Source organism: Apodemus sylvaticus, chromosome 3 (assembly GCF_947179515.1).
Source record: "Apodemus sylvaticus chromosome 3, mApoSyl1.1, whole genome shotgun sequence".
NCBI lineage: Eukaryota > Metazoa > Chordata > Mammalia > Rodentia > Muridae > Apodemus > Apodemus sylvaticus.
This window is the reverse complement of record NC_067474.1, coordinates 113,068,378-113,093,309: the sequence shown is the minus strand read 5'-3', so window position 1 is coordinate 113,093,309 and position 24,932 is coordinate 113,068,378. Positions and strand designations below refer to the sequence as shown.

The 24,932-nt window shown below is 41.6% G+C and overlaps 1 protein-coding gene across 3 annotated transcripts in view; it reads right to left on the bottom strand.

The window, feature by feature from the left end:
• Patj (PATJ crumbs cell polarity complex component) overlaps nt 1-24,932 on the bottom strand; it is a 300,765-nt gene that overhangs the window by 263,589 nt on the left and 12,244 nt on the right. For all 3 annotated transcript variants that reach the window (XM_052176811.1, XM_052176808.1, XM_052176809.1), the window contains exons 5-12: nt 24,133-24,272; nt 22,475-22,670; nt 19,338-19,466; nt 11,530-11,748; nt 9,995-10,094; nt 7,050-7,141; nt 5,525-5,666; nt 83-223 (exon numbers count right to left, since the gene is read on the bottom strand). In XM_052176811.1, the coding sequence (XP_052032771.1) occupies nt 83-223; nt 5,525-5,666; nt 7,050-7,141; nt 9,995-10,094; nt 11,530-11,748; nt 19,338-19,466; nt 22,475-22,670; nt 24,133-24,272 (1,159 nt within the window). The remainder of the gene's footprint in view (nt 1-82; nt 224-5,524; nt 5,667-7,049; nt 7,142-9,994; nt 10,095-11,529; nt 11,749-19,337; nt 19,467-22,474; nt 22,671-24,132; nt 24,273-24,932) is intronic.

The window sequence follows — 24,932 nt, the reverse complement described above, 5'->3', positions numbered from 1 at the left end:
TGTGTATGGCACGCCACATCACCTACAAGGAAGAGATGATTAAGAGATAACAAGCTGACGTTCTCCAAAGCAGAGTGCCGACCTGGTCTTTCTAAGCCTTGTACACTGTCCTTCTTCAGACTGTCCCGTCTTTCTCCAATTTCCTCTGCTTCCGTACTCAAATTAGCTTCTGGTTTCGGGGATCCTGTTAGTTCTGGTACTTTAGGTGGCTCTGCAACAGTTTCTGAAATAAAAATTGTGACTTAAATCACTAGTCCTGTTGGGGGTGGGGGCTGTATCCAAATGAGTTTACTTCACTTCCCAGGACCTCCCTGCATGTGATGCCTTTATACTACACTGTTCTATGAGGTAGTTAATCACAAAGATAGCTTGACAGTATTCAAAGAATGAGGAAATACAGAAAGTGTACAAACTATGAAAGTGAAAGGCAAGGTTGAACCATGACAATACAGAGAGAGATGATTTACTACAGCTTTAGAAAGAAGGAATCACCAGAAGGCTGCACATTCTTGCTGACGTGAAAGGTATTAAGCCACATTTGTGAATAGGCTGGACCACCACGCCCATGAGAACAGCCACACATGCAAACTCAGAGACTGGAGATGGAAGAGCTCTCCAGGGTGTAGATGGTGCCTCCCTTTTCCTCAGCTGAAGCAAATAAAGTTCAGCAAAGTTGCCAGCAAATCACTAAGTGTCTCTTCAACAGAAGAAAGGCTGCACAAGCGACACTTTAGAGAGTTTCAGGTTTTTAAAAAAAAAAAAATCCCATCATTTGAAAAGAATGTTTTAAATTTTAATATATCATTTTTAATGATTTATGATTTAATGAACAAATGATTTTGCTTTCATGCATGTATATACATCAAGTGTGGGACTTCTGACTTCAAAAGAAAGAGGGCATCAAATCCCTTAAAACTAGTTATAAGTGGTCATGAGCCATCATGTGGGTTCTCTGTAAAAGCAGCAAGAGTTTTAATCACTGTGCCATCTTTCCATGTCTTTGAAAAAGAATTTCTATTACAAGTATGAGGTGTAGCCTGAGAGAAGACAACACCCACCTGGGCCCACAGGGTCAGGGTCCAGGTAGGAACAAACCCAAGATAATCACCAGTCTGGCACTACTGGGACAGACCGGGAGCTAGCCTGAGACAACCACCAGTCCAGAGCCAGGAAGGCTCAGGCAGGCAGACTACACCCAAGATGACTCCTGCTCAGTGCCACACTGCATGGGCAGGGAACATCACTCCCGAGACCACTCCTGAGATAAGCCCAGACACCACGTCCCCCGGGGTGGCACTAAGAGGAGCATGGAAGTGGTAGAGAAATGGAAGAGAAAGGGCAGCAGACGGGTACGAGCACAATGAGGAGAGACAGAACCAGAAAATCAAGGCAAGAGTAGCAGTGATGCCACCTAAGATCATGGTGACACGCCTGTTCTACCACTGAGCATTGTCTGGGTCTATGGCCCTGCAGCAGCAGGGGTCTGTTTCCAGGAGGATAACCCTGGTCTGGGCTGCTACCTGGTACCATGTTGATGACTGGGGGCTGTGCAGAACTGGCTGATCCCTCACCTGGGCACCATGGGAGAGCTGGCCCTGAGGGCTGAGAGCAGGAGAGCTGACACCACCCCCATTACCTGGGGGGGGCGGGGGAGGAGGGGGTCTCGAAGAGTTGTGGGTGAGCAGAGTATGAGTGTGGGAGAGATGGCAGGCCACTCATCTCTTGTGCAGTGAGTGACATGGATGAGGAAACGATCCTCTCCTCCCCTATGCCCTTGTCTCTCGCCTCTTACACCCTGCAGCAGGCAGGTGAGCAGGCCCTGCCCCTCACAAGCTACAGTATTCAGGAGAGCAGACCCTGAACCTCGCCAGGGCAATACAGGAGAGTTGACACTGAAGCTGGACCAGTGACTCATTGCAATAAACATTTACAAGCAAAGAAGTATGGACAGAAGGGTAACTGTGAGACACACTATGACACACTACAGCTTTCACAGTAGGATTTTTTTCTTTTGGGGGAGAGGTTGCAAGGGTGGAGGGCAGGAACGAGGGGACAGGGAAATGGGTGAGATTGGGGTACATGATGTGAAATTTCACAAAGAACCAATAAAAAGCTGTTTGAGTTTTTTTTTTTTTTTTTTTTTTTTTTTTTAGTACAAGGCTGCAAGGAAATAATCAAATTCAGGTTGTGGCATTTTAGTGTCAAAAATTAACCCCTTAGGAAAAGAAGATAAAAGCACCAGGCAGGGATCAGGGGCTCTTCTACATTCAGAAGCCAGAGTCACCACATGTGGGACACATGGTTTAGGGAGGATTTTAAGGGAGGAGTCAAAAGGAATAGGAAGAGAAAATGCAAACGACATTTTAGAGCAACTGGGAAACATACATGTGTGGTGTGTGGGTGTGTCTGTCTGTCTGAGAATGTACACATATGATCTGTGTGTTGGTGTGCCTGCATGTGGAGGCTAGATGAGGATTGCAGTGTCTTGCTGCATCTCTCTCTCCACCTTACTCTTTTGAGGTAGAATTTCTCGAGAAACCTGGAACTGGGCTGGCAGTCATGAAACCCCAGCAATCCTCCTGCCTCCGTCCCTCACAGTGCTGGTTTACAAGCACACTCAGAGTCATGCTCAGTTTCTTGCACAGATCTGGGGCAAGAAATCAAGTCTTCACGCTTATGCAATGAGCATTCTTACCCTCTTACCCAGAGAGTGATCTTGGCACCACCAACTGGGAAATCTTAAATACATACAAAGTATTCAATATTAGATATTACTGCTACTTCTCTTGGTTATAATATTATGTTTGTTTAAGAAAACATCCTTATCTTTGGGATTGCTACACCACTCTAAAATGATTCAAAAGAAATATGGGAAGATGGCAACTGTCAGACAGAAGTGAAAGTGAGTGGGTGTTCATTTCCCTCTGTTCCTTTCTCTATATGCTTGCAATGTTTTAACAACAAAGAGCTCAAACATACAGCCAATTAAACTCCTGAGATGGTAACATGAGACTTTAAAACCACTCACAGAGTATTTTTTAGATCATTAATCATCTGATGCCATAAATAAATGCATACCTAGCACTAGGATAAGAAAGGTCTATCATTAATTGAAGCATTATTTATTTATAATAACCAAGACAGGGACACAGCTTCAGTGAACACTTAGCATAAATACATAAATGAAATGCACATATACAAACAATAAATATTATTGATTCTTTAAGAGGAAGTCTAATCGGTTGCTAGGCATGGATGGTGTGGAGGATACTCTGTGAAGAACCATTAGCTCAGGAGAGAAGGACAAACACTGCATGGCTCTACCCTTTGTGCTTTCTGCAGAGTCAAACTCAAAGAAACAGTTAAATGACAGTAACCAAGGAAGAGAGACTGAAGTTAGTGACTTGAAGTTTCAAACACAAAATATAGGGAAGTTCTAAAGATAGGGTAGTCATTAATGTACACACACAGCTCCCAAGAACACTCAACAATTCTGAAGGTTAATCTTTTGTTTGGTTTTCTTTGGTTTGGTTTGGTTTTTCAAGACAAGATGTCTCTGCACAGCCCTGGCTGTCCTGGAACCCAATCTGTAGACCAAGCTGGCATCAAACTCTATAGATCCACCTTCCTCTGCCTCCTGAGAGCTGGGATTAAAGGTGTATGCCACCATGCCTTATTTGATTTCCTTTTTAAGACAGGGTCTCACTATGTAACCCTTGCTGGTCTAGAACTTGCCATGTAGACCATGCTGGCCTTGAACTCAGTGACTCACCTGCCTCTGAATGCTAAAATCAAAAGTGTGGACCCACACACAGTGTAAAGATTACTCTAGGCTGCCAACTTGATGGGATTTAGAACAACTAAGAAAGAAATCTCTAGCCAAGTGGTGGTGGTGCATGCCTTTAACCCCGATACTAGGAAACAGGCAGATCTCTATGAGGTCCATAGAGAAGACCCTTTACCAAAAACAAAACAAACAAAAAAACAACAAAAAAAGGAATCTCTGGTTATTCACCTAATGTGACTGACCCCATCCTTCCTTTCTAAGACTGTTTCTTGGTATGTATTTGGTCACAGTAATGAGAACAGTAACTAATACAATATTTTTTTCTTTTGAGATGTATTTATGTGCATAAGTGATTTGGTTACATGTACATATGTGTGCTGTGTGCCTGCCTGGTGCCTAGAGATCAGACAAGAACACTCGGATCCCTTGGAACTTGAGTTTGCTTGTTTAATTTTTGAGACAATGCCTCACTATTTTATCCTGACTGGTCTAGAACTTACTATATAACCAGGATGGACTTGAACTTAGAAATTTGCAGAGCTCTGTGCCCTGAGTGTTCAGATTAAAGATATGCATCACCATGCCTAGTAAAACTGGAGTTAATAATAATTTGTTTTTTTTTTTTAAATGCCAATTAGAGGGCCTAGAGAGATGGCTCAGTAGCTTAACACACTGGCTGCTCTTCCAGAGGATCTGGGTTTCATTTCTAGCTCTCACATGGCAACTTAAAACTGTCTGTAACTCCAGGTGCAAGAATCCGATGCCCTCCCTCTTCTGACCTCCATACTCACCTGGCACATATGTGATACACAGACATACATGCAAATAAAAATACTCACACAAAGAAAATAAAAATATTTTTTAATTATAAAATGCCAATCAGAGCTCCTGAGAAAGCAAAGGAACATGTACCATCAGAATGTTAATAACACAGTAGTGTGACTGTGTGCCACACTGTCCGGAAAGATGGCTCAGCTAGTAAAGGCATTTGCTGCCAAGACTGATGGCCTTAGTTCAATCTCCAGAACCAATTTTGTGGAAAAGGAAAACTATCTCCCAAAAGATATCCTCTGATATCCAAAAAATTATGTATTTTTCTGCAATGAAGATTTGTTATTTTATAACCTTACTGATAATAAACATTATTTTTAATAAAAGTGTTCTTGATAAAATTTTCTGTTTTATTTTCTCACCATTTTTCAAAGGCAGACCAAAAGACAACTAGAGTTAAAACTCATAAAAGCAATCTGGGATCTGAAGCTTAAGAAATGTCAAGGAGCCCGGCAGTGGTGGCGCATGCCTTTAATCCCAGCACTCGGGAGGCAGAGGTAGGTGGATTTCTGAGTTTGAGGCCAGCCTGCTCTACAAAGTGAGTTCCAGGACAGCCAGGGCTACACAGAGAAACCCTGTCTGGAAACCGCCCCCCCTCCTCCCCCCCAAATAAAAAGAAATGTCAAGGAATAAGACAAATGAAGGGTCCTAGATTAAAACATGATTTCTTTGTCCATGTAGAGAGCTCTGGGCGCGCGCAGTCAGTGCTTGCTTCTTCCTGGCATTTGGGTTGGTATACTGCATGCAGCAGACTGAGGAAAGGCCTCTGCAAGGCAGACAGCTGACTCACCTATCCACACTGCACTACACGAGTTTCCTACCCAAACTCCCAGACCAATCTCCAAAGCCTGGCTGTTCCTCCAAACCCAACTCCATGGAGAAGAGGAGGACAGGAGCATTAATTACCTCTGCTTGAAGACTGTTCAAATGGAGAAGCAGGTAAAGATGTTTTCCTTCGAACAAGGGTCAGCTGCACCACCTGCCCCGCATTCCGCAATACTTCAACAACATCCTGATTAGCAAAGCCCTGAATATTCACACCATCCACCTATGAGGTCAAGAGATAGAGCAGAGTAGCAAGTAAACTACCATCACTTCCGTTTTGGTTTCTGAAAGAGGGTCTCACCAGGTAGTGCAGAGGCCTCCTCAGTAGAGAGCACAAGCTGGCCTCAGTCACGCTTCCTCCCGCCTCAGCCTCTGGCCTCTCAGCTACTCCAATTTTTGATTCTGGCCTTGCTAAGTAAAATGGGGTAGCTAATTTTACTCCCCCAAATACTGCATATTAGACCAGAAAGTAGTCTGAATAAGAATAAAAAACTAGCTTTGCTGACAAACTTACATGTAAATTAAAAAACAAATTCAATCTTATAATCGTATATTCTTAAGTCACACATTTAAGTATCAGCCTGACAGAGGTAAAGGCATTTAATTTATAATGATAGTCAAAATTTTAAAACTTTAAAAAGCTATAAACTCTGGTTAATTGTTATACATTATTCTCAAAATATAACAACAATTAATTACTAAAATTGAAGTGTTATCCCTGTGTGGTATTATTCTGTGATATTTTTCACAGAAACACACTCATTTCCCATCATTGGGTCTTCTAGTGTTCTGAAAAATATATGTGCAGGAAGCCAGGCAGGCCAGACCACGGGTTTCCATTTCCTCCTAACTTTTCCTGAATCATGCAATGCTTCTACTGGCCCCCAGACCCTACAAATCATCAAGACATTTCCAAGGCCAGTATTCCTTACATGGACTCTGATCATCATCCACTTCTGGGTATAACATGAACAGACAGCAAAGCACGGAGATATTTACAACTAAAAGGGTAGTTTTAACTAGCAAAAGGCTATATTCTCAAATACATAAAGTATTTATATTTTTGGTGGACACAAATTATTCTAAGTAAAAGAGCAGGAAGAAGAACTGGTAAAAGATTCTTCATTGTATATAAAATGGGTAAATGCCAGACTTTTAAAGAGTGTTTCCCAGGGGACATAAAACATCTTTCAGATACATTTCCATGCATACATGTAAGTAAATGCACATTTTTTTCCTACAAATATGTTTAGTGGACTATTTCTTGTTTGACTAGAAAAAAAAGTCCTGTAAAAGCCTAAGTCAACGTGATTTCACTGCACTAATACAGTTGTTTTTTTAAACCTTATGAACTAGGCATGGTGGAGTGCACCTTAATCCCATCACTTGAGAGCCAGAGGCAGGTAGGTCTCTGAATTCAAGGACAGCCTGGTTTACGTACTGAGTTCTAGATCAGTCTCAAAATATACATAAAAGCATAAACTAAAACAAACAAACAAACATCATAAAATTAAACTAAGCCATCCCCTCTTCTTCTCTGTCATATGATAGAAGATAAACATTTCTCTAACCTGTGACAAATGTATAATAGAAAGTCATTACTTACAGCCACAATTTTATCATTCACTTGAATTTGGCCATTGTGGTATGCAGCACTGCCTGGGATTATACTTTTCACATAAATCCCTGAAGCTTCCCCTGAAGGTACACAGACACATAGAAAAAGGAAGAAAGCTAAAATTAGGACCTGATTACAAAATTCTATCAAGAGGTTAATTAGCTAAAGAGGCTGACTAGAGACTTCATAAATACTATTTTGAACACTTGCAGGGAAATTGATGGATTATTTCAAACTGTCACCATCACAAGTGACCTGAATTAAAAGTGAGTTGACTGATGACTACCCTTCTAGAAAAATAATCAGTAATGGAACCTCGAAGAATGCATGTCTCTCTAGGCTGGGAGTCTGCAGGGCCAGATGAACCCTGGTCGATCTCCGCCCGCACTGCCAACTCAGCGGAAGCGCACATCATTTTTCACTAGCATCATGACAAGACTCACACGTATTCTTGCCTATATTTAGTTCAGTGCTCATGTATGTCATCCAGAAAAGCACATGTGCTCTTTCAAAAAGTTAGAAATGGGGCAGGGAGATGGCCTGGCTATGTGAGCTCAATCATAGAAACACACATAAAGGTGGGAAGAACCAACACCAAAAGGCGGCCCTCCGACCTCTCCGTGGGAGGTCTAAGGCACACACACCCCTGTACACATCTAATGACTTTAAAAAGTAGAATGAGCTCAGCAACATTAAACAATCCTTACACTGTAAAATTAAATATTTAATCACAAATAACTACCAAAATAATAACCATATAAAAAGTACATTCCCAAGAGAAAACTATAAGGAAAATTGAGAAATTAAAAAGTACCTCTTAATGATTTTTATTAAGTTCCCACTGCCAGCATAACAACACCAAGACATCTTGAATGACATCCCAGGTAACAGGAAAATATTGTCCAATATCATCTTCCACAGTATTCCTTCTACAAAGCCTGACAGCAGGCCACCACTGCACCTGTCGCCTCCTGATCAAGTCTCGCCTTGTGTCTTCCCTATCTAATCCCCCTCCTTTCTCATTACCAGCTCTAAACCTTCCTCCTGAATTTTCCTGTCAAACTTCAGTCTTGTCCTGCCATGCCAGGACAGTCGCTTGCTTCTGAACTAAAACATGTATGTTCAGTTATCTTTAAGCAGTGAAAAGGTTCTTATACTTTAATTACACTCTCTAAATAGACTTTTTTGTTTTGGTTTCTAAAATGAAGGTTCCCTGTGTCGCCCAGGATGGCCTCAAACTTGTGAGCTCAAGTGACCATCCACTCAGCTGCTACAGTGGCATTACAGGAGAACACCAACAACTCTGGATCAACCCCCAACATCAAAAACCCAACAATAAATGCAACGAGGTACAAGTTATTTAAAACCTGCTGATATGTCAAATGTCTCATTTCTTAACTCCCTTGTTCCTCCTCCCCCAAACACCCAAGCCCTCACGGTTGTGAGGGTAAGTAAGTAAAAAGATTCCTTTCTGCACTCAGTAAGACAAACATTAATTTTTCTCTCACTCACTAACTTCCACTTAGGCGCTGGGACATTGTTTAGGAACTCAAGCACGGGTTCTGTGCCAGGCAGAAGACAGGGTAATGACTCAACATGTTTGGCACAATGTTAGTTTTTATGTTTATACTCAGTTTTTAAGGGACTTATTTAAATTCTGATCCTAAAAAAATGATGGCACATAGAAGAATCAGAATGTTGAAAATAGATATTTCATTAGGCTAAAGTAGAACCGAGTGACGATCTGACGTAACAGTATTCACAACAGACAAGAGTATTCACAGTAGCCTGTGAATACTCCTAATCTCTCCACATGCTCCATGCATGATGACAATTCTTTTTAAGCAATTAACACTCTATACTTGCTACTTTTCAGAAAAACTAAATCACTTCATAACTAAATTTTCATGTAACTACCAAATATTTTATAAAGGTTTACTTTTATTTAACCAAGTGATTCTTTGATAACCAAGAGAAGACCAGGAGTCAAAGGTACTGCTAACTTTCAGGGAACGGCTGAAAAAAATTTTATTCAGATACTAGAATCAAGTATTCTTACACCAAATTCCCCTTATATAAAAGAAAAAAAAAGGTCCTAATAAAATGTTTATTCTATCTTATAGTACTGGCTGGTTTTGTGTGCTAGCTTGATACAAGCTGGAGTTATCATAGAGAAAGGAGCATCCCTTGAGGAAATGTCTCCATGAGATCCAGCTGTGAGGCATTTTCTCAATTAGTGATCAAGGGTGGGAGGGCCCATTGTGGGCGGTGCCATCCTTGGGCTGCTTGTCTTGGGTTCTATAAGAGAGCAAGCTAGGCAAAACAGGGGAAGCAAGCCAGTAAGTAACATCCCTCCATGGATGCTTGAGCTCCAGCATCAGCTCCTGCCTCCTGACCTGCTGGAGTTCCAGTCCTGACTTCCTTTGGTGATGAACAGCAGTATAGAAGTGTAAGCTGAATAAACCCTTTCCTCCCCAGCTTGCTTCTTGGTCATGATGTTTTGTGCAGGACTAAAAGCCCTGACTGAGACACTTACTTTTCTCATAATTAAGCACAAAACAATACATTTTGAGCATTCACAATAAACAGCATATGCAGTGATCAACTTATTTTATCCTTGTCATAATACTGTATGATGTTAACAATCACACAGTATTAAACACAGAACTAAGTTAGAAGCAAAGGAAAGGGAAATGCAAATGGTACAAAATGGAGTGCGCTTTAAATTCCTGTGGTACTGACTGCAAAGCCAGCTGTTAAACCACTGAGACAAAATGTGGGTCTAATCACTAGAAAGTAACTGCTTGCTATTATAGATTCACGGTTTTATTGTGAGTTTTAAATTAAAGTCTGAAGGTACTTAATTTTATTATGTAGAAACCTTAACATCCTTTATATTTATCCCAAATATGAAGTAGAAATGACTTATTTACCTGGATGACCTGTTCCAACATAGCCAACAATTCTAATCCCAAGACTCTGTCCATCTTTTTTAACAAGTTCAACATCGTAAGTTTCAAAAAGAGAACTGTCCTGTAGGGAAATAACACAGAAATTGTTACATTTTCAGTTGCATAACTCTATAGATAGTCAATCTGTGCAGCCAGCTTTCCAAGTTTTTTCTGTGACAAACTGAATTTTAAGATGGTTCCCATGATTCCTGATCTCTGGACCTACCCCTGTGCTTATAAAATTACATGACAAAGGGGAGATCATTCAAGTGAGCCTAATCTAATAGAGACCCTCCTAAAAGCAGAGTTTTCTCCTGCTGGTAACAGAAAGGGCAAAGAAAAACATTTTAAACAGAGGAGATCAACTTGTAGTTTGAAGGTGGAGTGGTCATACAAGAAAGATGGGAATGAGGGGACTATAAGGGTCCACTGAAAGATGTTCTGGCTGGAGACCAACAAAGAAAAGGCCATCCATCCTTCGTACAGCACAGAGCTGCATTCTTCCACCTCACTGAACAGGCTCATGAGCCCAGATGTCAAGAACAGTCCAGAAGAACCAACACCTTCACTTACCCTTACAAGAAGCTAAGCAAAAAACCCAGCCAAGGCCATGCTGAATTCCTATGGGACTGCAAACCAACCAAAGGTACTGCTTCAGCTGCTAAATGTGTAACAACTTGTAACATAGTACTAGAAAATTAATACAGCCATCGAGAAAGACCTCAGACTATTTCCTGAAGGAATCACAAGCCTAACAAAAATGTAAAAGCCAAGGGAAGGGCAAGATATAACATCTAATACTTTTTCAATTCTAAGCATCAGCACCAGAAACTAAACAATAGATAGAGTGCAGTCCCATTTATCACAGTGCCTCATGGCCCTTCGATGGATGAGAAAATTCCAGTGAGGTAGAGTAACATTGGGAACACAATGTTATCAGTTATCAGTACAACCTGGAGAAATTAAACAAAGTAACTATTTTTCTATCATAGAAAACTCCTGTTTAACTTGCTCCCAGTATGGACAAACAAATAACTTTTCAGAAGTCCTAAGGGATGTCTCTGAAGATAAACGTTGGCTTTACAGTTGTTACTATAGGAGGCTTTCTCTTCCTGCTTTTAGTCATGGGGAAGAGAAGACAGGGAGGGAAAATGAGAAGATGGCTCAGTCAGCAAAGCAATTGCTGTGCAAGTGTGAGGAACAAAGTTCCTAACCCTAGTGCCAGATGTTAGAAGTTAGGCATGGCAGCATAAACCAGGATGTCAACTCTGGGTAGACAGACATTGGATCCCAGGGGAGTGCCGGCCATCCATTCTTGTCAAAAAGGCAGGCTCTCAACTCTGCAAGAGATTCTGTCTCAAAACTAAGGGAGAGAGCAATAGATGAAGACGAGGATGTCTGGCTTCAAGGCACTCACACACACACACACACACCCCACATCATACCACACCAAAAAGGATACATTGTGATGTAAGAAGAATGGTTTCAAAAAAGAGAAGAATGATTTCTATACTCACAGACTCAAGGGTCCTCGTGGCTACAGCAGGCAGGGCAACAGGTAAGGACACCGGGGTAGGAGGTGTTGCTGCAATTTCACCAACAGGGTCTCTGGCCACCAGCATCCTCACGGAATTCCCACAGTTCCTTAGAACTTGAGCAACTTGTTCACTGGTCATTCCTTGCACATTTGTACCACCAATCTTCAAGATGTGATCCCCTGTCTGTAGTCTTCCATCCTTTATTCCAAGAAAGAAAAACAGAATTACTCAGAGAAAACAACAATTTAGCTTAACTGCTTAATAAAAATAAATCAGATTTTCAATTCTGACAAAATGACTGACAAAGCCAGTTGAAATGCTGGATAAACATAGCAAAAGATAAAGCAATCCCTTGCAGAATACAAAATATGGAAGGGTCCAAAATCAAATAAGGTACAAGAACTCTAAAATGGACATCTGCCCGAGGGTTTTAATTTATGTCTAATAGCTTTGATCCAGAGTATAATGACCATGAATGCGAGGAAGAGATCGAAAGCTGGAGACTTCCAGAAGGACGGTCAGAGTAAAGGGTTTCAGCATAAAGCTGAGGGCCCCTAAGGCCAAAACGGTAAGCGGCCTGACTGGGGAACAGAGTGCTGGCAGCATGGCCTAGGAAAGCGGTGCGCAACCGCTGGACACGCAGATGCGAGAGTCGTTTCAATGACTGGGAAGCTACGTGAGCAAAGGAAAGGCATCCGCTGACTGCTAGATGTTCTCAGATCTCTCCGGCTCCTCTGCTTGAAATGCACAGTCCAAGCAGAAGAGCAGCTGGGAGGCGCTAACGATGACCTGGAGCAGTAACGTGGACAAGGTTAGCAGGTTCAAATTGGGAAGGAAGAGTTACATGCACTTTCCAAGAACTGTCAGCAGGATTGACTGATAACTTCCACATGGGATGTCAAGGAAGCAGAACCCCAACATTTTGTCCAAGGCCACTAGAGAAGAACAGACTTATCATGAAGGGAGCTACAGCAGACTGAAGAGTGGCAGGTGAGTGGGAACAGAAATCTAGGTGAGATCTGGAGATGAGCAGTCTAAGCTGTCTGTCAACACCAAGTGGGCATATCAAGTAGATAGCTGGATCTACTGGGCTACAGATCAGGAGAGAAATCAAAAGCATACACACAAATCTGATCACATAAGCATTACAGGAAGGGCAGTCATAGTCTTGATTCTAGGCAAGTTTAGGGCAAATGCATCTAAAGCTGGATAATAAATACACTGTTAGCTATGACTGTTCTTTTAAATGTATAATTTCTTGTGTGTTTTAAAACACAGAAAAGTTTTAAGACATAATTCATGAAAATATGTACCAATTAAAAAATTTTAGTCTCCTTTGTGAAAATTCTGAAATAGCAGATCCATCTGCATTTTGCCTAAGTTTGTTTCATCAATAAAACTGAATATTATATAATTACCTTTACTACTGTATATTAAAGATACTATGTCAACAATAATGGTCTAAAAATATACATGCCTAAAGAGTACCTTATGTGTTAAAATAACTCCTCGGGCCAGCTATGGTAGCATATGTCTATGATCCAAGCATGTGGAAACAGAAGAGAGCCTAAATCACATGGAAAACTTGAAACCAGCATATACTATATAGTGAGACAATTTTTTTTCAGAAAACCAAAAGGAAAGCCAGCAGTGGTGACAAAGGTCTTAAATCCCAGCTCTTGGGGGGTAGAGCTGTGGGTCTCTAAATCCAAAGCTAGCCTGGTCTACAGAGTGAGTCAGAGGACAGCCAGGACAACACAAGAAACCTTGTCTAGAAAAACAAAATAACAAACAAAATGAAATGAAATCAAAAAAGGAGAAGGAGAAAGAGAAAAGTAGGGAGAAAGTTAGCTAATTCATCTTGTTCAAGAGTAATTTAGATTTAAAACAAGAAAATTGAGGTTTAAAAGATTTCTGGCCTGGCTTGGTCATGTATGCCTTTAATCCTAGCATTCAGGAGGTAGAGACAGAGGAATCTCTGAATTCAAGGCCAAGTCTGGTCTACAGAGGGAGGTCCAGACCAATTCTATACAGTGAGATATTGTTTCTCAGAAAGAAAGGAAGAATGAAAGAATGAAAGAAGAATGAAAGAATGAAAGAAAGAAAGAAAGAAAGAAAGAAAGAAAGAAAGAAAGAAAGAAAGAAAAAGACTGACTGATCTAACCAAGCTCAAAAAGCTAGTAAGCAGCCAAACCAAAGCTAGGTCGGAATCTGGCTTTCAGGCCATGTGGCCACAGTGGTCCAGGCCTGCAATACCCAGAACACAGGAGGCAGAGGAAGGAGACTATGGTGTAAGGTCAGCATGGGCTGCATAACAAGTTCAAAGTGCTTAAAACAGAAATTCCACCCCAAGTTGTGCACTGAGGTCCACAGCAGGCTGCTCTCTAACACACAGAGAATGCTAACACACGGGACGGTATTATTTACCTAGTCTCCAAAAAACTGTCTATTGCTCTCAAATGCCTTTAATAGGCTGAACGTGAAAAAAAGATTTGCCAAGTTGGAGTGCAAATAGCTGGAGCACAAAGCAGTGAGTGCTGGGAGTCTGCTCTGGGCTTTATAATTATGCTTCCAGGTGCACCATTTAGAAGCGTGCAAGAAACACTGAATGAACACGTTTTAAAAGACTCAAGGCAGAAAGGTCAGTTTGCTGCCCTTCCTATTTTTCAAATCTTCAGAATCCTGAATGAAAAGAGGATTCAGATCAAAACACAGAATACAAGAGCTATATGCTGGGCTATGAATGCCACAGAGTGGGGGACAAATGGAAGAGGAAGCAATAAGCAGTTCAACCCATAAACAGCTGAAAAGGTTTAAGAACCGAAACAAATACAAGGCAAAAACCATTGGAGGAGAGAAATAAGGCTAGCTACCTTTCTACTTAATAACGGTGATTTGATATTCTGTTTCTATCCATGCAACAGCTCAGGTAAATAAACATCTACTTAAAAGGGATTCAGGGACCTAGAAGTTGTTTCTCAAGCCTAGGCAACAACTTGATACCTGGGGCCCACATAATAAGCTGGATGTATCCATAATTGCAGCATTCCTACAGGGAAAGCTCAGTCACAAAAGCTTGCATGTGCACGCGTGCACACACACACACACACACACACACACAAAGAAAACTTTCAACATAATAAGCAATTTGTAAAAGAATAGGAGCTTCTGGGGCACTGGTGAAAAGGACAGTGCCGCCTGGGAGCTAGACCTTCAGGACAGGAGCAGGGACTGGCCAAAATCATAAAGAATGTTAGCTTGGCTAATGAAGAACACTTCACCATATATATATTTAGTATATATTTATCAAGTATATATTTAGTTACTTCTCAGAAACTATTTTTTCCCCATTTTACCTCAACTCTTAATTTAAAATCCTGTAGATAATTTGCATCTGTCACTGAGAGTCAAACATTTTCTTCTTACAGAAAAGCAGGTGTTCTGAGGAATTAATAAGTGCAACATTATCCATCAGATGGATAGGAAAGATGCCAACATGGCAGCTGCCTTGTCGAAGTCCAGCAGCCCCAAACCCGTACTTCACTGGTATTTCCTCGTCACCGCTCTCTCCAGGCTGTCTCTAGAGACTCTCTTGTTCTTTAAGTCACAAAGCATTGAAAGCAGATAAGGCACTGCATCACAGGAGCACACAGCACGCTGCACTCTAGCTAGCACAGCCTTGAAGTCGTAGTCCTCCTGCCTCAGCCTCGGAGTAGCTGAACTTCAAACATAGAAACAAAACAACTAACTTCTGAAAACAGTTTACTGCATCTGGACAAGAAAAAGCTTTGGAATCAGATAACCCCAGGTTGGTCAGAAGTTCACTGTACCTAAATCTTAGATCCATTGTAAGCTAATGTGAGAATAAATTTCTCTTGTGTGGAATTCTGAACACTAAACTCAGTATCATATACAAAAGGCATAGCTCCCTAGCAGGGACTGCTCTCTGCGCCTACAGTCTCTTTGCAAGCAATATGCTCTTCTTGGATGACACTTCCCTCTAAGGTCATGGTCCGATACATGCTGGACACTGTATGCCTAAGTGACCAGCATTCGGTAAAGTCATGCATGGGCTCGGAGATGCTATCAGCTTCCACAGGATGCTACATTTACAACATGCTGTCCTCAAGGTGGGCTCTGACCTATTTCAAAAGCATGAAATTAAACAAACAGCTTGACCAGTGGTAATGGTAGATCCATGATTCAAGGCTTTTGCTGTCTGGTTTCATCTTATTCTTTTTTAAGATTTATCTGTATAAGAGAGAGCATATGCAAGTATACATATGAAAGTGCCCTTGGAGCTAGAGTCACAGACATTTGTGAGCCACCCAATGTGAGTGCTGGGAACCAAACTCTGGTCCCCGAGATGAAGCAGTAGGTGTGGTGCCATCTCTCCAGTACACTCCCAGCCCAGCCAGCTCTTAAGCTATCATGCTACCTTGTCGCCATCAGAGAGGATCTCTGCATGGTCCATCCTCATCAACAATCTGACTACATTTGGAGCTATCTCAGAGACACAGCTCTGGAGTGTACCTGAGGCTACAGTGCCTTAGGACACAGCAGAGCAGAGAGAATGTGCTCAAGCCTAGGTAACAGGGCTGGGAGCTAGAGGGTGGTCACAGCTGGAGGAGTTAGAGGATGCGACACTAGCGACACTAGCAGGAAGGAAGAAGAGTCCCTCTCCAGCTGTGCAGCCTTGCACAATTTCCTTAAAGTTTCCATACCTATAATTTAGAAATAAAACTTAAGACTGTTTTTGAGGATTACATTAAAATGATGTGTATTAGGCAGATGACAATATTTGGCACAAGCTCCTGCTTCTCCATTACAAATCTGTGATGGGCAGGCCTCCTGCCCCTCCTTAGTGATCTGAAATAGTGATGATCCCTTCCAGGAAAGGGTGAGAATCAGACTTGGGCTTTTCCCAACAGTGCCTCACTGGGATTAATCTGGGAAACCCTGCACATCAGTGTCCTTGTGAAAACTCATAATGCACATTAGGATATTAAAAAGCTCCGAAAATTCTTACAGTAAAGGAACTTATTTGATTTCATTTAAATTTATTTGGTCCTTTGTTTTTCAAAACAACTGCTGCACTTTGCACTTTGCAAATGTCATTTTACTCAGCAAAGAAGCCTGTTAAAACAGCTAGGGGACGGGGGCAGGGCAGAGAGACAGAAGAAGAGTCTACAATGGCTCGCTTCTTTCTAGGTTACAAAAAAATTAATTTTTTAAGATTGATTTTACTTGGGAGCTGGAAAATGGCTCATCAGTTAAGAATGCTTGCTGTGCATTCAGGAGGCCTGGAGTTCAGATCCCAGCACTCATGGACTGAGCCACTGTCCTGCCAGTGTCTGTGACTCCAGCTCCTGGGATCCCACACAGTCTTCTGTCTTCCATGCTCACACTCACACACACACACACACACACACACACACACACAATATTATTTAGTATTTTTTATGTGTGTGATTATTTTGCTTACATGAATGCATGTGTACCACAGGCACACATGGTGCCTCCAGAGGCCAGAAGAGGATGTTGGGGTCCTAGTGTCTTATCAAGTGAGCCATCTCTCCAGCATCCACTATAGGTATGTTTTAAAAACACACAGCAGTATCATTGTCATTCTAGTCACACACATGTTGTGTGTGCCGTATATGTGCAGTAGATGTGTATATATATGTACAGGTGAGCACTCATGTGTGCACACTTATCTCTGCATGTGTAAGGAGCAGAGGAGGACCCTGGGTGCCCTGTCCATCACTCTTTACCTTCTTACCTGAGACAGTCTCTCACTGAGTTGGAGATAGGTAGCAACCCCAGCATACTGTCCAGCTCCCCTCCCCACTTCAGGTAAATGAAGCCACAGCTGCCTGGCTTTTTACACAGGTGCTGGGGATTTGAGCACAGGTCCTCTTGTTTGCACAGAAAGCACTCTTATGCACTGAGCTGTCTCTCTAGCATTCAGAGCCCTTTATACTCCAAAGAAAATTTTAAGACAGAGGGAAGATGTACAAAAAGCTAAAGATGAGGGAAATATGTACTGTCTTTCTATTGCTTATCTCAAAAATTTGAATAGCATGTATTTTAAGTAACATTTTTAGTTTTATTTTAGATGTATGAGTATTTTGTATGTATGCACATGTCCTTGTGGAGTCAGAAGAGGGTGTTGAAATCCCTGAAACTTAAGTTATAGATGGTTGTGAACCACCGTGTGAATGCTAGGAATTGAACTAAAGCCTTTTAAAACAAGTGCTCTTAACCACGGAGCCACCTCTCTATTCCCTGCATATTTCTAAATAACTAATTCCAGATGCTTTAAGACAATCAAGCATGACTCCTCATGGACTGAAAGGTCAAAGTTCAACTGACACTAATCACGCCTACTGCGCTATACAAGACTTAAGTGAACTTAACGGTTGTCAAGGGCCCCTACCCCTATTCTACAATAATCTCCCATAGTTTTCCATTATCCCTCTGCTTTTGTGTGAACAGTGAAACAAATATGAATAGGAATAATTCTTAAGATCACTACTATAAGAATCACTTTGATCTCAAAGACACATGAATGGCATTAATCACTACGGTGTCCACATACCAAATGCTAGGAACTTCCACAAATAAATATACTTGGTACAGAAAGGCTAGAAGGAAAGGTGGGACCATCTCAGTCAGAAACAAGCTGCTGAGGAATCTCCCTACATCAAAGCTGAATCTATACAACAAATTCATCAATTTTACTTATGTATATTAGGAGAGATGTTTTTATAAGGAGATAGGTAATAATCAGTGAAATTCTGATTATAGAATTAAAGATAGTTCTGAATTATCATGAGCATTCTCTACAACAAGAGTTCAAACTCAAATTTCTACAGTAATTTCTAAAATCTGCTGTGGGAGACTGGAGAGACAGCTGGCTCTCACACTCACAGCTCTTCTGAAGGATCCACGTCTGATCCCCAGCAACTACCCAGAAGGCTCACAACTGCTTGTAACTCCAGCTCCAGGATCTCACACACTCTTTTCTGGCCTTCATGGGTACCCACACACACGTGGCATATGCAAACTGAGACACAAACATACTGATAAATAAGTAAACAAATAAAGCCATAATATAGTATTTAACATTTGCTTCCATGTAAAATTAAGTGGAAAAAAAAGTTGCCAAGCTTTCACATGGCCTACTTGTTTTTGAAATATAGCTAAACAACAAAAATGCACACTTGACTTATACCAGAAAATAACCTCGTGAAACCTTATATGTTCAACATTGGGCTGAATGGACTTCCACTTGTTTTAAGTTATTATTAATGTGGAGGGGTTGTGTCACAGTGCACATGTGGAAGTCAGAAGACAACTCTGTGGAGTCAGTTCGCTCTTTCTGCCAGTACAGTGGTTCAAGATCAAGTTCAGGCTATCAGGCCTCCGAGCACCTCACCTGATGAGCCGTGACACCTCTGCCAAGACAGATGCATATGCTTGCTGGGTGTTCTAAGTCTATCACTGAACCCTTGAAAACTATGTTGATGAAAAATAACATAGATGTTCAAAATGTGAATATTCATTAACAATTCTTTACAATAATAATAGTTTCTTCTTATGTAACTAAACCCCTGCTAATTAGAGATCAGAAAAACACTTTTTAAATAAATTTATGGTTTAGAGTGTTGTAGGTTAAACATAAACTCTAATTATTGATCCATGTATTCTAACAATTCATTATATAAAATTAATTTCAAATCATACAAGTCAAATTTTATAAAAGCAAAACAAAGTCAACTTACTCGGTCTGCCAGTCCTCCAGGAACAATAGTTCTCACGACCACGCCACTGGATTTCCCTCCAACTATCCCAAAACCTAATCCAGAGCCGTCATTAATGAGCTCAACATCTTCAATGTGGCCCCAACATACCTACAAATGAATGGCAAGTTAGAGCCAGAGTTGGTAAAGCACAGATTCTGAGGTTTCCTGTATGGTAAATATGTAACAGATTCACAAGAAACTGAAAACTCCTACAATTAATGGAGACAACTATCAATGGAGAGTAAGATATGGAAACACAGTGAGCAGACAAAAGAAAGGTGAGAGATGGATAGATTGACAGTGCAAGGGAGAGAGAAATTATTATATTTCTATTATAATTCAATAGAAAAAATGAGCACAAACAATTCCAATGCAAGATGGAACAGCAGATCATATGATACTGCAACCTGAAAAGGACAGAAAGACAACTTCGCACAGGGAACATCAGCATAGGGTACATCAGGAGTCAATGAACACATATTTCCTGAAAGTGTTACAAATATTTCAGGAAGGTATGGGAGAGAACAGTTCATAACATGTAAACTCCAATGAAAATCATGAAAGGCTTAATAAAAGCAGAAATTTAAATTAAAATTAAAGTACTAGTGGCGCACACCTATTATCCCAGTACCCAGGAGATGGAGGCAGGTACATCAGGAATTCAAAGCAAGCCTCTGTTACATAGTAAGTTCAAGGAAAACCTAGACTACAGGGAACCCTGCGCACGAGTAAATAAATGTTAGACAAAGAAAGAAAGCAAAGCCAGAGGTAAGAGCATAGCTCGGCCAGACAACAGAATGAGGCAAAGACTGGAGAGAACAACAAGGCTAAAGCCATGGCTCAGGCAATTACCCCGAGAACTGTGAAGAACCAAAGGCTAATGACAGGACTAAAGAGCACGAGGAAAGAGGAACGTCCCGAGTGAACATGTACTTGGGCACAGCACTGTCAAGGACCCATGCCACACGCCATGGAAGTGGCAAAGCCTTCACCAGGCTTAGAGACATGGCAAAGTCTTCCTCTGGTCCATGTGCAGACATTGATAGAGTGTGCAAAAATGTCCAACTGGCATGAAAGACAAGGACCTGGTGGGATGAACAAACCAAAGCCTGACCCCAGAGCCCTCGCTCCACACATGCCAAGCCAGGCCCCGCTTTGTTCGTTGTCTTTACCCTATAAGCTGTACTGTACCGACATCAGAGCAGAAGGAACATGGCTCCCTGTTTGCCTTGTGACCTTTATCAGCCTAAGCTGCACCCCAGCGTTCAGAGAGCAGCAGCTTTGTCTCCCTTGTCACGCAGGAAAAGTAAACAAACAAGGCAGCACGTGGAGTTAGAAGAAAATAAGATTTATGCCAAGGCCTGGAGACTCACACATGTAATCCAGTATTTGCAAGGCAGAGGCAGGAGGATCACAACTTTAAGACCAGCCAGAGCTATACAGTGAGATTTTACTTTGAAACAAGCTAACTATAACAACAACACTAAAACAGACAGCTTTCAATCTAAAGACACACAACACTACAAAATGTTGACTAGGGATATGCCTCAGTGGGCAAAGTGCGTGGCACACAAGCAGGGTGGCCTGAGCTCAAACCCCACACAAGTAAAAGGGGGCATGTGGCCCACAGGTGTGAGCCCGGAGCTCCCAGTCCTTCCAGTTTGGCTGCAACTTTACCCTCTAGATACAATGAAATCCTAACCAAAGATGTCAGTGACAGGAAATCCTGACATCGACCTCCGAGCTCCACACGCCCAGGAACAGGTCAGTACACGCTTGTGCACACATACACATAATTTTTAAGTTTTTCAATTCATAAAATGTAACAAGCTTAAAAGCTAAAAGAGACACTGATTATTTTGAAGTTAAGAGAAAAACAAGGACGGGAAGCTGGCGCTCCACAGATGCCTGCCTGCACACCTGACAAACTGAGTTCCATTTCCCAGCCCCACACGGTGAAAGGGAAGAACCAACTGCAGCTAGCTGCTCTCTGTCCCTGATACGCACAATGTGGCACGCTTGCCCCGTGCACACACACAAAACAAAACAGGAATGTTTAAGAGTGACATCTGGTTTTCTTTTTAAGCTTATGAGAAAAATTATGGCAATAATTATATAAAAGCAATAATCTAGTCATAAAATTCTACTATTAATTCATAAATATGAGATATTTAAAATAAACATCCACAGCTTCCTTAAGATAGTTAACAGTAAACCTAGAAAACTGGAATACCCAAAACATAATCCACACATCAAATGAGGTACAAGAAGAAAGGAAGAGTGGCCCCTTGTTCTGGAAAGATTCAGTGAAGCAGTATTCGGCAAAACCAGAACGGGGAAGTGGGAGGGGGTGGGTGGGAGGACAGGGGGAGAGAAGGGGGCTTGCGGGACTTTCGGGGAGTGGGGGGCTAGAAAAGGGGAAATCATTTGAACTGTAAATAAAAAATATATCAATAAATAAAAAAAAAGATAGTTAACAGTAAACTTCTAATAAAACCTCCGAAGCCGGGCAGTGGTGGTGCACGCCTGTAATCCCAGCACTCTGGGAGGGAGAGGCAGGCGGTTTTCTGAGTTTGAGGCCAGTCTGGTCTACAGAGTGAGTTCCAGGACAGCCAGGGCTACACAGAGAAACCCTGTCTCGAAAAAAACAAATCCAAAAAACCAAAAAAAAAACCCAAAAAACAAAAACAAAAAACCTCCGAAACTCAGGCATACTGGCACATGCCCATAACCCTACACTCAAGAGGCAAAACCAAGAAAAATTGTGAGTTCAAGGCCAGCCTGGACCATGTAACAGGTGTCCCCTTTCCTCCTCACATGCACACATTAACTGGCTACGTTAATCAAAGAACACAAGATATCATCAAATAAGCTACAAATAATATCCAATTTGGCCTTTATATTAAATAATAATCTTCAATAAGGAAACCAATGAGACATTAAAAAGACAAAAACAAAACCAATTCCCCTAACAAACATCTTGTAATGTTGCCATTTGGGGATATGATCATCTTTCTTGACCTACAATAATGAAAAGAACTTCCAAATGAACTCCAACTATTCTTATCATACATGACATAATTTAGAATGTAATATAACTCAAGCTTTTGACCCACCGTTTCTGGCACAGTCATATCAGCTGAGCTGGTGGATGTTCGGCCCCGTGTGTGGCCCACTTCCCTGGCCACAACAAGCCGCAGAGATCCAGTGGCTTGTTGTAGTAATGCAATCGCCTGCTGATGGGAAACATTCTGATCCAATGGGATGTCATTAATGGCCAAAATCTGGTCATTTTCCTTCAATCTGTGATCCCTAACAATACAAGAAAAGAAGAATTTAGTGCTGTAACAACCTGCAGGTGCACACAGGGCTGGCTGTGTGGCTTTGTATGCGTCAGGTGCTTCATTAGGTGATACGCTTCTCTTCCTTACATTACATTGCATCCTTCCTTACATTAACATGACCGTTTTACACAAGACACTAAAACGTGTAATGAAATTAAGTCACTTAAGCAAGAATGCACAACTGGAGAGAAAAAACAACACCCAGCCTCAGACTACAAGACTTTTTGCCTAGTGAACCTGTAACAACAGACTTTTGCCCAGATAACTTGTCTCCGAGGTGCTGGTATTACTTCTGTGGTATGTATTCGATTTCAGTTTCATGTACAGGAAAGATTTTGAATGACAAGATGTCAACAGAGGCATTTAGAAAGGTCTCTGCTTTGGTTTCAATGTCTATGCACCCAAACTCCCATGGAAATATAATTTCCAATTATAAAGAATCGTGAGGTGGGACTTTCAAAGGATGATCAGGCTGGGGGACTGACCACTCATGGGTAAGATTGGCGTCTTCACAAGAGGGAGGGTTCAGCCCTTCCTTGCCCTTTTCCATCCTGCCTTCCAACATGTGGCGAAAGAGCCCGGAAGCTCAAGCCGTCGGACACCCTGACGTGGACATCTCAGCTTCCAGAGCCCTAAGCCCTGTTCTTCACAAGTTCTGAAACCTCGGGTACTCTGTTATAGCAAAAGTGACTAAGGCTGAGCCTCACAATCAGTTTTTAAAAGGACTGAGAAGTAAGAGCTGAATGTAGGGACAATATATTATTATCAGCACTTCCCTCGATGGTTCAGAAAACTTTATAGGCAGATACTGTTTTTAAAAAGTTAGGTGTTGCCAGAAGATGGAAGGAGCTCGGAGAGGCTGTCAACATGTACACAGGATGGGAGCTTCTTTTTTATTTGATAAAACTTTCTAGAGTTTCTACTGTTTCTAGAATAGTGGGAATGATTGCAAAACGCTGAGTATATTAAATACCACTTCAAAATGGTAAAGTTTATACTATTTGGATTATATCCCAATAAATCTATTACTTTAAATGTTGAGTTAGAGAGACTAGAAGTAATCATCTATAAACAGAAAAAAAATTTGGAAAGAACAAAAACAAAACATTATTGACAGAATTTTCTAATCATACCCTGCCACCATTGCAATTATTCCAACAGGAACATCTGAATAGTGAACTCAGGAAATGAGTCTTAAACCAAAGACTAGAAACAGAGGAGACATAGATTTTGGCTGAACACTTCAAAATCACCAGCAAGTACAGGGTGGAGCCGGTAGGGTCAGGCCGCTCTGAGCACCCAGCACCGACGGCTAATGCCACCAACTGCCACCAACGCTACCAGTGTGTATTGCTTCTCTCCTCCTCTTCACGGTATCACTGCAGAGCTGTCAGGAAATGAACCAAGTGCAGACCGAGCCTGCTCCTCACCTGTCGGCTACACTCCCTGGATGCACTTCCTTCACAAAGATATCAACCCATCCCAGGCTCTGGCTTCTCAGAGCCAGCACACTGAATCCAAGGCCTCCGGTTGAAGGGCGTTCTATATCTATATACTCAACGTGCCGGCCCTAAAGAAAGGGGGGAGGACGGAAGTCAGAGAGGAAAAAAGAAACCCATGCTGTACATTTAAATATCACCTTTCCACAGAACTGAGCCTGCTCAGCGCACAGCAGCTTCTAAGTCATCGCTGTCAACCCAACCGTGCTCCGCAGTCTACTAATGTGCCGTCCTGGAAACCTTTTACCTCCAATGTCTTCAGTCCGAGCACACAGAGAACAGCATTGAGGAGCATTTTACAGTTCATCCACATTAGGAGATAGATTCTGGGCTGGACAAAAACCAAAAACAAACACCCTTTCCCACAGTAAACTCTCAGTTACTATGTACATAAATTTCTTGAACTTCTCTAGTTATAAAACACATTTCTAAACAGGAAAGTAAGTCAGCTAAGCCAGAAGCACACTTGAGGTCAGCCCAGTCAGAACACACAGTACTGTTTTAAATTCTACTGCAATGAATTGATACTCCATTCACTCAGTCATTTCAACAGGTTACAAGGACTGCGGGCTATTTTACAGCTTTGGTTAACAATATGTACAATACGAGAGCTTCAGAAACACAATAAAATCACAAGGGCAGCACACAGAGCAGACGGAGCTTAATGTCATGAAAAGAACTAGAATATTTTTCACTACCACAACTTGAAACAAATTCTTTTTCGATCTCAA